At 48.9% G+C, this 13,382-nt stretch overlaps 1 protein-coding gene across 1 annotated transcript in view; it reads right to left on the bottom strand.

Annotated features, from left to right (window-relative positions):
* Positions 1-1,200: 1,200 nt before the first annotated feature.
* FLNB (filamin B) overlaps positions 1,201-13,382 on the bottom strand; it is a 132,646-nt gene continuing 120,464 nt past the window's right edge. Inside the window, exons 42-46 of the mRNA XM_063113504.1 lie at positions 12,679-12,811; positions 9,866-10,042; positions 5,172-5,390; positions 3,983-4,186; positions 1,201-2,902 (exon numbers count right to left, since the gene is read on the bottom strand). Of these exons, the coding sequence (XP_062969574.1) occupies positions 2,715-2,902; positions 3,983-4,186; positions 5,172-5,390; positions 9,866-10,042; positions 12,679-12,811 (921 nt within the window). The 3' untranslated portion in view covers positions 1,201-2,714. The remainder of the gene's footprint in view (positions 2,903-3,982; positions 4,187-5,171; positions 5,391-9,865; positions 10,043-12,678; positions 12,812-13,382) is intronic.

The following is a 13,382-nucleotide window of genomic DNA, read 5'->3' as shown; positions in this document are numbered from 1 at the left end:
ACTTGCAAGGAGCATCACTCCCGGTAGGTGTCAGTCACAGACAGCAGTGGCCTAGACTTGGCCAGGAAATTGTTCCTTATAGCTCCCAGTGGGATTTCATCTGATCCCCTCGACCACCCAGAGAAAGGAACACTCAGAGAGGTGAGGCAAGGCGACTTCCGCAAACCCACATAGCCAGCGATTGGCAGGGCCAGTGTTTAAGCTTTGGGGTACCTGATGCCAAAGTCCACACTGTTAACTTACAAATGCTGCCTCCCTCAACAGAAACCCATCAGCCTTCAAGAAGGTGGAGAAATCAGTGCCCTGTGCGGGCAAACCCAGCATCATACTCAGGACAGCCTGGACCCCACTGGGCAGATCCTGAATGGACTCCCCAAAGCCCTTGGACCTTCTTGGGCTAGTGCAGGAAACAGTCCTTCAGGGCACAGGCCACAGATTAGGGTGCTCCCTCCAGAAGGACGGGCAGAAGACCTCTTTCCTAACACCCTTCTTCCTCCCACCTCTCAGAGGTGAACAAATTGCCATCCTGATCAAAAGCCTGGTGTCAGAAGAAACAAAAAGGAGCCAGAGACTCCCTTCCCTGCTTCTCTCTCCATCCCCATCCTGGAGGATCAAGAGACTACCAGGGACTTCCCATCACCATGGCAACTGCCAGAGACTTATATAGGGGCTCCCGTGCCCCCTTCCTTCTGCGCTCCTGCTTCCACAGCGGTGTAACCAGGGGAAAGAGCTCCCACTCTGGGATCAAAAAGGCCAGGGAGCTAGATTCTGTCCCCAAGTGAGTTTTGAGATGGCAAACATGTCATTGCAGCACCCGACTTAGTTTTGTCATCCATAAGATGGTGTCAAAGGACTGCTGTGAGGATTGGAAAGAAGTGAGGTGCTAGGTGCGTCCTGAGCACTCTGCAATCAGAAGCTCTTCCTTGCAGCAAGGAGACACAGAGAAAGAAGGGAGGGGGGAAGAAGGTAGCAAACGAGGGCAGGCCCCAGCAAACACCACCCTCTCACCCCTCACCACTCAGGCCCAGCCCTGTCTGGCCACCTGGCCTCTTGGGAGAAGTAGATTCCTCACATAAAGAGGCCAGGCTCATCATCAAACAAACTGCTAATCTGTGTGTGTCCTTTCAGTCAGGGGTTGGGAGAACTGGTCAGAGGTTCAAACCATTTATTTAGAAATGAGGCCATCCAAGAACGCCATGGGAACTTTACGGAGCAAATGTTTTATTTAATAAGTTATAGGATACAATTTACAGTTGGCATTTGATTCCAGTTTGGCTTCTGCATCCCAGATTACAATGCCTGTGGTCCTTTCACATTCGGCTTCAGGCTGCTCCAGTTTCTAACAGGTGGGCTTTTGCAACCAACACTCACCCCAGATGCTACACCTTGGCGCAGGGAACCACTGTGCCACCTGCCACATCCACAACAACACTGGTCACTTCCTCAGGACTAAGCAGCCAATGAGAAAGGTCTGCCTGCCCTTTCGGACTGCACACCTGAGTTCTGCTGTCAGGCAATGTCCCTGAACACTTTAACTTGATCCCAAAGCCAGCTCAGGTCTGCAGGAAGGCATGCAAAATGCCCTACACCCGATTTTTGAAATTTTGCGCCTGCATACTGCTCTCTAAACAGCCTCAGATGACATGTGGTCATGGCCAAATACATGGCCACCATCAACCACGCAGCTCTTGCTGTTTCTGCCAAATGGTAAAAAGACCACTGATGAGCTGCTCCCTTCCCTCCCCTCAACAATTCCCCGACTTCCTATCTATACTAATAATTATTTTCCAGAAAATGTGACCCACAAGGCTGGCTGGGAGTGGGTGGGGTGTATGTCACATGACATAACTCTGTGCTGAGGGCACTTTAAACGTTTTGGTAAGACTCGCCAGGCTGACAAACGGCTGGAGCGTGTGTTAAAAACAAGGGCTAGTGTTGGTTACAAGGGATCTTTGGCAAGTGGGGTACTGCTCGCCACTGCAGAATTTCTTCAGACCAAGTGACTGAAACAGGCTTTAAAAACAAAAGCAAAAACGTGGCTGCTAAGATGGTCACAGGTTATGACTCTGCAAAAAATTTTTTTTAAATCCTGGTATAAAGGGAGAGGCACCAGGAAGCCATCAGGCCAGTTTGCTACCACATACACTCTGCCTTTGAGAAATCTAAGAAGGTGACAGAACATGGGGGGATTGGTAATAAGTAGTGTTAAAACAAGGCAGCAGCTACCTAACAGCCTTTTCTTACATAATGTGGGCACTGGAACAGATTAAGCTGCTTTTAAGCCATCCCCTTTGCTGGCAACCTATACCAGGTCTCTTCTTTTTCTCTGTCCCCCTCCCCACAGTCTTGTTTCTTAAATGCTGCAGAGTGAACCAGTAGCTTAGCCTAGCCAATTTCATTTCATAAAAACAGTCTTGCCCATGTTCTTGGTCTGTCCACAGTGACGGATCTGTGCCACCAAGAGCTCTGATCTGAACCAAGTGTACGCAGGATCTTCTCCACCCATTGAACGAGTTTGCATTTCTTAAGATTCCCCAACACATCCCTCCAAGAGTCCATTTGAGGACTTATTTCTGAAGGCACTTTAGAATGGCAATGTTTTAGGGATGGGGTTTCAGACCCACAAACAGGCTGGAGTACTTAGTATAAAATGAATTACAAACAAGCGACAAAAGCAACCACAAAAACTCCTCCCAGGATTTGGTGAAAACCATTTAAGGCACTGTGACATGAAAGGGGCTGCCAGGGATGTGCTCCTCCCCCCACTTCACGGCCAGAACATAGTCCCCCCTCTCCTTGACCACGTATGTGACGTTGTATTGTTGATTGCCCACGTGCTTCATGGAGACCTCTTCGCAGGGGGTGGTGGGCCCATGGACCCCGATCAGCAGCATGTTGGAACCTGGGAGGCAGGAGAAGAGAAGGTGGTTACTCCATCCCCGTGCAGCAAGGCAGGCATGGGGGACACGGAAGCCAAAGGTAAAGAGCCCCACTACTGCTTGTTGAGCTTCTACCATGATGCTGGGGCCCCTTGAGAGGTGGGAGAGTGGTGATTATGAGCAGAGATCATAGAGCCTGATGGTGTGAGTTCAAATCCCTGCCCCGCCACTTCCTACCCAGGTGACCCTGGACATGGAACTTCACCTCTCCCTACCTCAGCTTCCCCATCTGTAAACAGGGGATGACAACAGCACCTACCTAATGAGCCTGTTGTAGGTTTACAGGAGTTGTTTTGTGTCAAGCCCTTAGCACAGAGTAAGGGCGAGGTAAGTGTTGGCTATTAAGATCTTCTCATTTATTCTCACAAGATCCTGAAGGAAGGTACTATTTTTACTTCCACTGAGAAAAGGAGAAACTGACTTTTAGAATGACCTGCCCAAGGTCACATGGCTAATAAGTTTTGTGAATGAAGGAATGAATGAATGAAGTGTTAGATCTAGGTGTGCTGGACATCAGAACCCAGGCAACTGACTAATGACACCCAAATAAATACCCAAGTTTAAACTGCAATTAGACCCCCGGTCCCCGCTGCAGGAATGAGTGGTAGGGCGCCACAGGCATCAACCCCACCCCTCCTCCTTCCTCCTTCCCTCTCCCCCGCGACTGCTCCACAACATTACAGAATGTAAAAAAATAATAATATGAATGAATAAATAAACAAAAAAATTGTAATTAGAGCCATCAGTGGCACAGAAGGGGCTGGGTTAGTGCATCAGTTTGCTCATCTATAATGGGGATAATGCCACCTTTCCTACCTACCTTGAGGTCATGTGAAAGAATCAAGAGGTAAAAGAGAGGAAAATCATTTAAAAATACAGTAGTAAGTGTAGGAGAATAGGGTAATACGAACGGTTACTTGCAAATGATTGGGTTACATGGGGTAGGCACTGCAAAAAGACTTCAGTAGGGAAGGCCAAAGTATACCAGAGGTGCTCAGCTGGCCGCTGCCCCCACCCCCCTTAAGCAGGCCGACGCTGCCTACCGGCTTTGCTGCAGTCCACCAGGAAGGAGCTCTTCTGGCCCATGAAGGCCTTCGACAGCCCTGCCCCCTTGGAGGTCACCTTGCTGGCATCAGAGGATGACTTGGGGATGGTGCTATAGCAGGTCTCCGTTGAGGACCTGGTCACCGACTCTACCAGGATGGAGGAAGTCTCATTGGCTGAGCCAGGGCTGACCAGACGCTGGCCTGGGACATGGGAAGGAGGCGTGAATGGCCAGACCAAGAGAGTCTCTCAGCCAGAGGATAGGCATATGCCCCATGCAGAAGCCCAAGAGAGCCCCATTCCCCAACACCCAGAAACAAAAGCTACCACACCCCATCTCACGTCCATGTCTTCTTAGACCTCTAAGGTCCTACCCCATACAACTAGGATCTGGCTTTCTAGGCAAATAGGCAAATCTGGTCTTGGCGGACAAGGCCTAGAGACCCCTCCCACATAAAGATGTGCCACCCTGTAGAATTCCCATCTTTCCATTTATATAAAATATTCTGTGTATAAGCAGTGTAAAAATTTGGAAGGATATGTAGCAAAGTATCAAAAATGCTCCGCATAAAGCAAAGATGATTTTTCTATCTGAATTTTCTAGTTTTTCTGCAATAAATCTATACTAAGAGGGTACTTCAAAAAGTTCATGGAAATTTGTATTATCTTTCAATTCAGTTTTTCTGTGACCTTTGTGAGGTACCATTGTACTTATACGACAGTGAATCACGACACATGGAAGGGATTTATCTCAGTATTTATGGTGGTGGCTGTTAGGAGTTTTTTACTCTTTGGTATTTTTTCCAGTCTTTTGGAGTAGTCACATGTTTATATATTTTATAAAACTCTGATAGTTTTACAATTCAGGTTATTAATAAGGGTATCTTTCAGGCCCTGATCTAATAACATACACAAGATTTCAAATATGTAAACACTTCTTTCTTACTGTTAGAGGCAGAAAACCATCTAACATGATTGCTCAACTTCGACACACCCCACTCTGAAGACTTACTTTGCAAGTTTCTAACACACACAGCCCTTTGACGTGTCGTACTATTTCTTTATATTCAAGATTCAAAGTAGATTCAACATCTCTAAGATCATCAATAATTTCTACTACTGTTAATCTGACAAGATCAGCTCCACAGAGAAAGAGAATAATCCCAAAGGTGGTTGATGGTTGGTTACCTGTCACCTTGGCCTTGAAGGGACTGCCCACGATGTGGTTGGGCCCACCATATTTGACACCGATCAAGTAGTTTCCAGGAGCCATGGGGGTGTACATGACTTTGTACCCTTCTGGGGTTTCCTGGCAATCCATTTTAACCTTGGACGGGCCTTCAATGGTGACAGATAATGTCCCTGGGCCTGCTCGGGTGGTGTTGATGAAGAATTCGGACTGGATACCTGGGAGAAAGATAGAGGGAATGTCATGTGGATGGTTTGGAGGGATGAAGGGCATGGTTTGGGGGGCATTCCCGAGGGCACTGAAGCAGTGGTGGGGGACACACAGGTTCCTTCATTGCAGGTAGAGGGGGAGGTTTCTTGTTGGCATTGGAACCTACTGGTACTAGCTCTGAGCTCCTGGCACAGAACCACAGGCCCTGGGGGGTGGAAGCTGCCTTCCCAAGGCCAAGGCAGGAGAGCGGCTGACATTTCTCCCACCAGTGATGCCTGAACACCCTGTTCTCTCCTCTGAACATGAGCCGTGGCAGAAGGCGAGAAGCATGAGCTACGTTGTGAGCCTAAAGTGCTACTTCAGCCTCCAGCGTCCAGCTCGGCCTCCAGAGGGGTGGGGGAAATGTGGGTCCCTCTGACCTTTCCTTTGACATCTGGGGGGACTTAGAGAAGCCAAGCAAGCCCGGTGTCTCCTCCCTTCCTCCTCAGGCTCCTGACCCCAGACACCATGCTAAAGACTAGGGCAGCCGCTGTGACCTGCCAGCTACCCACTTTGTCATGAACACCAGCAACAAGCACAGGGCAAAACAGCAACTCCTGCTAACTGAGCACACGTGCCCACATAGGCTCCAGACCCTGTGCTAAGCTTCATTTTACATGCATGTGGCACGGAATCCTTTCAGAATGACTCCTATTTCACAAATAACACTGAGGCTCTGGGAGTTTCAGCTACTTGCCAGTCATGCTACACAACCAGAAGGTGGTAGAGTTGGATTCTGAACCACGTCCGCATGGCTCTGGCACGCAGGCATGTCTCTTGGCCACTGGGTGGGAACAGCTGGCTGCCTCACACCCTAACTGCAACCCCCAGACACCGACTACTTGGCTGGCCCAGTGAGGACGTCCTGCACAGACATCCTGCCTCATAATGAAAGGAAAGCTGGGCCAAAAGACAGTGCCAACCGATGACCACAGAGGCATTCCTGCTGAGCCTACTGTTCCACAAAAGCCCCCACTCTTTCAGCCTCCTTTCCAGTCCGGAGGGATGGTCAGTGGGGGTCATCTGGGTGTCCAGACACCAGCCGCATGCCTGCCACAGTGCCCTCTGTGGGGCGTCACTGGCCTAGCATCCCCATGCAGGGCTGTGTTCTTGCCAGAGCCCTAGATGCCGCCCCAGCTGGAAAATATTTGGTTTAATTACAGCTCCTAGGCCAGAGAAAGAATTGCTGTTCTGGTTATCAATAAAACAAAGGAGCTGCTATTGTGCGACCCCCTAACACCACCCAGCTATTTCTGGAAGTTCCTGAGGCTCCTATCCCAAGGTCCCCCCACCCCATCTCAAACTTGTCACAGAATCCAGTCTGTGCAGCTGAGAAGCCCGTCAAGCAGCAGCTGCCGGGGCTGCACGGGATGGGGGAAGGGGAGCAACAAGGGGGCAGTGTGTCCAGGAAGTAGCTGGAAGGCAACTATATGGGAAGATATTTTTAAAGTGAAGAAGTTGAAAAGACCTGGCTGCAGTGAAAAGAAGCTCTATCCTTTTGAACAAGCCACTTCATTCCTTAGAAAATCAGTTCATCCTGACTATGAGGGCCCAAAAAGGCAGGGGAGATGAGATAGGAAAAGGGAAGACAGGAATTACGGGACAAGCGCTACTTTGTTGTTAACTCCTTTAAGGCTCAGAACCAGCCCATTAGGTGAGCTCCCTTATCATTCCCATTTCACAGTTAAGGATGTGGAGGCACGGTGGGGTCAAATAACTCATCCAGAGTCACACAGCTGGGGACCAGCAGAACTTGGATTTAAATATAAGGTCTGTCCAACTTGGAGCAAAGACGACTTGTCTGAGAGACGGCAGGAGGAAGAAAATCCACATGCAGGAGTTGCTCACCACTGTCTCCAGCTGTAACCAATATCTGACACCACAAAACATCTCTGGGCATGGTGGCCTTCCCCTCCCGCCCCCATTTACGTCTGGCTGAGTTCCTATGAGTTTAATGAATGTTTAATGCATCACTCCTCAATCTGAAAGGCGGGGGAGGGGCAGAGGCAGGGAAGGGAGGCTCTTCTGCCACGCCTTGTGTGTATTGGGCTTCCTGGACCATTGCATCAGGAAAATTGTTTGGCTGCTCCAAAGAGTTGGAACTCCCTGGTCTAACTCGCGACCTCTCAACTGCCCCTCCGGCAGAGTCCCGCCCCAAATTCTCCACATTCCCCTGCTGCAGAATCTACAGAAAGGACCATTGAAAGCTTAAGCCAAGAGATACAGCAAACCCTCCCATAAAAACACAGGGAAGTTTGCTTTGTTCAGAGGGTCAGGGTGCTGAGCCCTTCAGCGGGCATGCACAGATACCTTTTCATTTCACTCACACTGCAGCTGTGTAATCTCAGGACGGGTATTTGGGGAAAGGCTTGGGAGTGGGATGGCTAGAAAAATAAGCAGCCTTCCCCTTAACAAGACCAATATTTACACAGGGTTTGAAACAGGCGTGCTCTGTACCTCTCCCCTCCCGGCTGGGAGCCTCCCTGCAAGACCGGCTCCTTCTCGGCAGTGTCCAGCACTTGCAAAGCACAGCCTGAAACCTGAGCTCCCAAGGTGTGCAGACCACCAAGAGGAAGTGGGAGAGGGCCCTAGGCACAGCCAGCATGAGCTAGCAGGAGGGTGAGGTGACTCCTGGCCACCATGGGAGACCCCCGGCAGCTGCTGTGGGGCCTGGACCAAGGCCTACTGTATGCTCCAAGTGCCAGGAGGACCCCACATGGGCCCTTGATGATGGGTGGCTTGCAAGGGGACAAATGCCTGCACTACTGTCTGGAACCCCTCCAGGTCAGCTGGGAGGATAGGGGTCCCGGTTTAGGACACCCCATAAAGCAAGTTGGAAGTACAGTCACTGCTTTGGGTGAGCCACTCAGGGAGGTAGCAAAGCTTGGAGTTTAAGGACTCAGGCTCTGAGGTCACAGGCCTAGACTGGTTCCTGGTTCTACCTCCTCTTAGCTGAGTATGTTTACGGAATGACTCAACCTCTGTGTATCTCACTTTCCTCATCTGTAAAATGGATGTCGCCTAGGGTGATATGATACCATGCCGTTTGCTGCTGGCCAGAGTTCAGTGTGGAGCCAGAATGGATTTGCCTAGGAGGTTTGGCAGCACTCAAGCCACCACTGTGGGTGGTTTTGCTGAGGCCATTTCTTTGGCCAAAGTTCCAGCAACATGCCAGCACATCAGTCACTCCTACACCTGGGCAGAGCCCCTTGACCACGTAAGACACTTGCTCCCTGTGCCTAGATGCCGGCACTGTGGGCACTCATCCCCTCACCTTCAGGGAGGCGAGTCTGCTCCATCCCGCTCACCTTATCAGAGGGGAGACCAAGAGTGCACACACAAGGGACATAAAAAACCAGGACAGGCTGATGTCCTAAGAGGGTCCAAAGTAACATCAAATGCAAACCATGTCCCAGTGAGTCCACACTGTGGACTTCCCCTAGAGAGAAGCCTAAGAGGACAAGCTCCCCACCCCAGCATCCTCCATAACAGTGACACTCTGCCTACCTCTAGGGGACTGGTCAAATGACTTATGGTTCATGGTAGGAATACTAACGGCAACCCTTAAGGAGGGGGTAGATTGGTGTGTTTTGACACAGAAAGATATCTAAGATGTCAAGGTAAAAAAGCAAGCTGCACCACAATATGTGCAATAAGATTACTTCTGTAAAATAAAAGCAAAACTATGTGTTTGCCAGTGTATTGAACCAACTAGCTTCCAACCCAGCAACCAAGACAGATAGCAAGAAGGTCCCCCTGTCCTGTGAGCAGTGTTTACTCCAGACCTAGATGGGGGAGAGGCAGAAGCAAGGAGACAGAAGTGTCACTTTATATACCCCTACACTGCCTGTATTTTCCACAATCAAACATGTCCTGTTAGTGGTAAAGATTAAAATAAATTGTAATGTTTCCAAAAAGCTTCAGAATTCTTTGACTGGTTCAGTCTTTTCTCCTTCTCCATTAGGATCAGAGAAGAAGAGGAGGAGGAGATGGGCTGTGACAGGCCCTATTGCCGCATCAACGCGTTTCTGGGAGCCTGGGGACCACTACAGGAACCGACAGTAGGAGATGTCCCAGCAGGCCTGTTAGATGCATCATGAATTCTGGGCAGGCAAAGAAACCCTCAAACGAATGACTCTGCTGTGTTACCCAACAATCAGCGTCCTGTCCCTAAGGTCAAAAAACTTGGCGAAGGAAGACATTAGACCCACAACAAACAGTAAGGAGGTGTGAAAACACAGCCATAGAGCCCTCACTCTGGATTTACCGAGGGTCAAACCACATCTCCCAAAACAACTCTAAATGGCGTGAGCCTCCAAATTGTGTGTTATTCCAGTTTCCCTGGGAGAGCATACAGAAGGCTTCCACCAGGCTTGAAGGGATATACCTGCCTTCGTCCCTGGAGCTGGCTCAGTTAAAAATGTTATGTGAAGGAGAGTGTTACCTGTGGTGCCCCCCTCAAGCCCTGCGCCGTAGGCAGACACCAGGGCAGGGTTCCCTGCTTGTCCAGGCTCCCCAACACGCACTTTGAAGGGGCTTCCAACCACGTGGCTCCCGTTGAACTTGACATCGATCATGTGGATGCCGTTCTCATGAGGGATGAAGCGAACAGCATATTTGTCTAGGAGAATGAGCAAAGGCACAGGGTAAAACCAGCCAACAGACACATCCAAGTTAGGCGAGGACATAGGACAGCAGGCCAACCTGAGACAGCCAATTTTAAATCATCTAAAAAACAACAGTGCTACTGAGAGCCTGGCACACAGTACGCTGGATTTCAAAGCCAGATGGGTCTACTTGTATGCCCCTTAATCAGCACTTTGGGAAACATATCCAAATCTCAAATTCTATATTGAATCTTCTGGCCCCTGCCTGAGAAGAAAACTTCCCTCCTTTATGAAAAGCTCACTTCTCACGGTTCTCTTCTTGTCCATTTGAAGGGGAAAAAATGGTTCCCACTGGCATTAATGCTTCTTCATTAGCTCAAAGCTAGCAACTGCCCCACAGGGTGGATTTTTGCTGTGTGTTTGGGTCATGGCATGTGCCAGGATAATTTGTTAACTGAAACAGGCACCTAGAATATCCACCCACTGTGTGCCACCTGACCCTCCCATCCTCCTGGAAGACCTCCTGCCTGGGATGCAGACGGCCTGCCCTCCAGTCAGCCTCTCAGCCCCTCCCTGGCTCCCTGGACCCTTCATCCCCTTTATAAGTTGTGTTCCCCAAAGCTCGACCCAAACTCTCCTCTCTCTCCCCACTGGTACTCCTCACCAAGGTGTGTCTACATGAACCTGCCCTATGTCCTTCATCACTGGGCTTCCCCCAACAACCCCCAGCTGGGTATTCACTCCTCCTCTCACAAAGCCAATGTGATTCAGGGGGAGCTGACTCTACTCCCAAGTCCAGGCATGGTACCTGACGGATCAGGGAAAATCCGTCTTTCCTCAAGCCAAAATCAGTTTGCATGAGGTTTTCTTCAGCTACAGGAAGTAACTCAGAAATGGGCATGTGTCCCAGTTCAGTGAGACAGGAGGGGAGGTTTTCTGGAGACTTCTGAGAAAGGAGCCTCTCAGACTTCTGAGAAAGAATCCTGAGGAAACGATGTCTTTTGTGATTGGTGTGGTGTGAAGATGAGAAGTCTGGTGCTGCTGCAGCCATCCTGTCACCAAGAGGAAGGCCAGGCCAGCCTCAGAATGATGCCCACAAAGCAGAAGAGCAGAGATACTGAGGACACAGCTGAATTAAGTCCTTGCTGAGGCCCACTTTAGATTCTGAACTTTCCAGTTATGTGAATGAACACACCCCCTTTATTGTGTGAGTTGGCTCGAGTTGGATGTTCTGTAATTTGCAACCAACAGTATCCTCACAGTGGCACTCTGGTGATCTCAGACACCCCTCGGGCTTTGAACAGTACCTAAGGCTGAGGACACCAAGCTTAACTCAATACTAAGCCTTATGCCATAGTGACCTATTAAATATTAAACATCCCACTTGGATATCTGGGAGATACTTCAAAACCCTCCAAAATAAAACACTGAACTCTTTCAGGACCTGACCAACCCTCGCCACCCTCTAACTGGCTGTCTCAGTTCTGCTAACTGCATTATCCTCTTTCTACCCCATCACCAAGCTACAGGTCACCAAGTGCTCTGGCCTCAAGTCCCTTGTCCCCATTTCCAGTGCCGCTAATTCTGTTCTCTCAAATGGACCCCTCTTGGGAGCATCACCTTGCCACTCTGCCTTTCAGATGTTCCAACACATTCTCTCTGATGTGGCCATACTTAAACCAAGATCTGATCAGGGGACCCACGTCCCACATTTGTTCCTTCTGAGGCTTTGCACTGCCCTTTCCGCCCAGCAGGAGAAAGATGTCTAAATGTTAACCCAGATCCTAGATTTCTACCCTCACTGGACACACAGCCACATAAATGGCAAATCGCTAGTAAGAGCAGGTCTCCTCCTCACACATCAAAGTACACATTAAATGTCATCTCCTCTGAGAGGCCCTCCTGACCCTGCCTGAGGCAGAAGCCAATTCTTTGTACCGCTGACCATCTTCACCATCTGCTTCTCAATTCTCCTGCAGTTACTGGTGATCACCTGGGGTCATCACCAGTGCTCTGCAGGGTTTGGGCCAGGTCCTCACTAAACTCTGAGCAGCTCTTTGAGGGCAGGAATCATGTATTCCTCAGCCTCATCTTCCTGTCAAGTCTCTGACACTTAATAAATGTTCACTGACAAAATGGTCTCTTTAACGTTGCTTGATATCAGGGAATTCCATAACGAGGCACTGGACAAGAAAAAATCAGGATATTAAGCCCTTAGAGACCCAGACTCTCATTTTTAAATTTACCTTTCCCTCAGAGTTAAGTGAAACCAAAGTGTACGTACTCATGTCATAAAGTCAACAATGAAATAAAAAGCTGTAAGATTTTATTAAAATGAGAGAAAAATCACAATGAATATCATGTGAAAAGAATCTGCAAAACTAACAGAAAATAAAGCAGCATTTATTTTAAAAAAGAAAAAGAAAAAGAAAGGGGAATTCTATCCCAAAGTAAAGGTTCTCGCTGTCCTTGGCCAATATTTATACCCTAATTCATAAATAATGTCTGGCAACTGCAAAGGGAACTCAAAGGCTCACTGGCAGTCATGAGACTAATTAGTCCTCCTTTGGGATACACCTTTGCAGGAACATTCTACTGAAGAACACTGGTGCTGGGGACACCCGCTCCCCTGCCAGGGCCCCCTGCTCACCTGGCTCCAGCTCAGACACGTGGCACTCCTCCACGGCTCCAGAAGGGCTATGCACCTTTGCATCAATCTTGCCTTTTGCACCATTCAACCTTATAGCAAAGGATGCTGGCTGGTTAACTTTTAATCCCGATTCCTGAGAATTTAATAAACAGGTTATGGCCCTCAGTTTTCCTGCTCAGTGGCACACGCTGACCCAACCTGAGACTCCAGGTGACAGTTCTCATGCAAATGGGCCCAAAGTATTTTTCCACGTAACATCTAACAACAGAAGAGCAGGTGGGTCCATCCACATTTATAGCAGAAAATATAAGAAAACAGAGACACAAATCTGCATGGTCTTGTACACAAACCATCTTAATTCAGGCTGAAAGAGATAGCTCCTGGGTTTAGAGATTTGAGACACCCTGGTCAATAGGACTTTAGTTTCAGCATCCCAAACAAGACCAGCACAGGCTGGAAAACCCAGTATCTTCCAGGTCAAAAAAGTAAGATCCTCTTTTAAGAGGAGTCTGGCAGCTGACAAAAACCATGTACTCACTAACATGGACGAAGTTTATATAATTGCTATTTTTTTTATCTCAAAAGTAGGAATGGAGAGAACTTTTAATAAAATTGCAAAGGGGTACACAGGCAAGGTAAGCAGTACTGCACAGCAGTTAAGAATCTGATGGACCTGGGTTTACTACCATTTCCTAGCTATATAA

This window comes from Cynocephalus volans, chromosome 11 (assembly GCF_027409185.1).
Source record: "Cynocephalus volans isolate mCynVol1 chromosome 11, mCynVol1.pri, whole genome shotgun sequence".
In the NCBI taxonomy this organism is placed as follows: Eukaryota; Metazoa; Chordata; class Mammalia; order Dermoptera; family Cynocephalidae; genus Cynocephalus; species Cynocephalus volans.
Note: the sequence above shows the minus strand (reverse complement) of the source record. Positions and strands in the feature narration are given on the sequence as shown.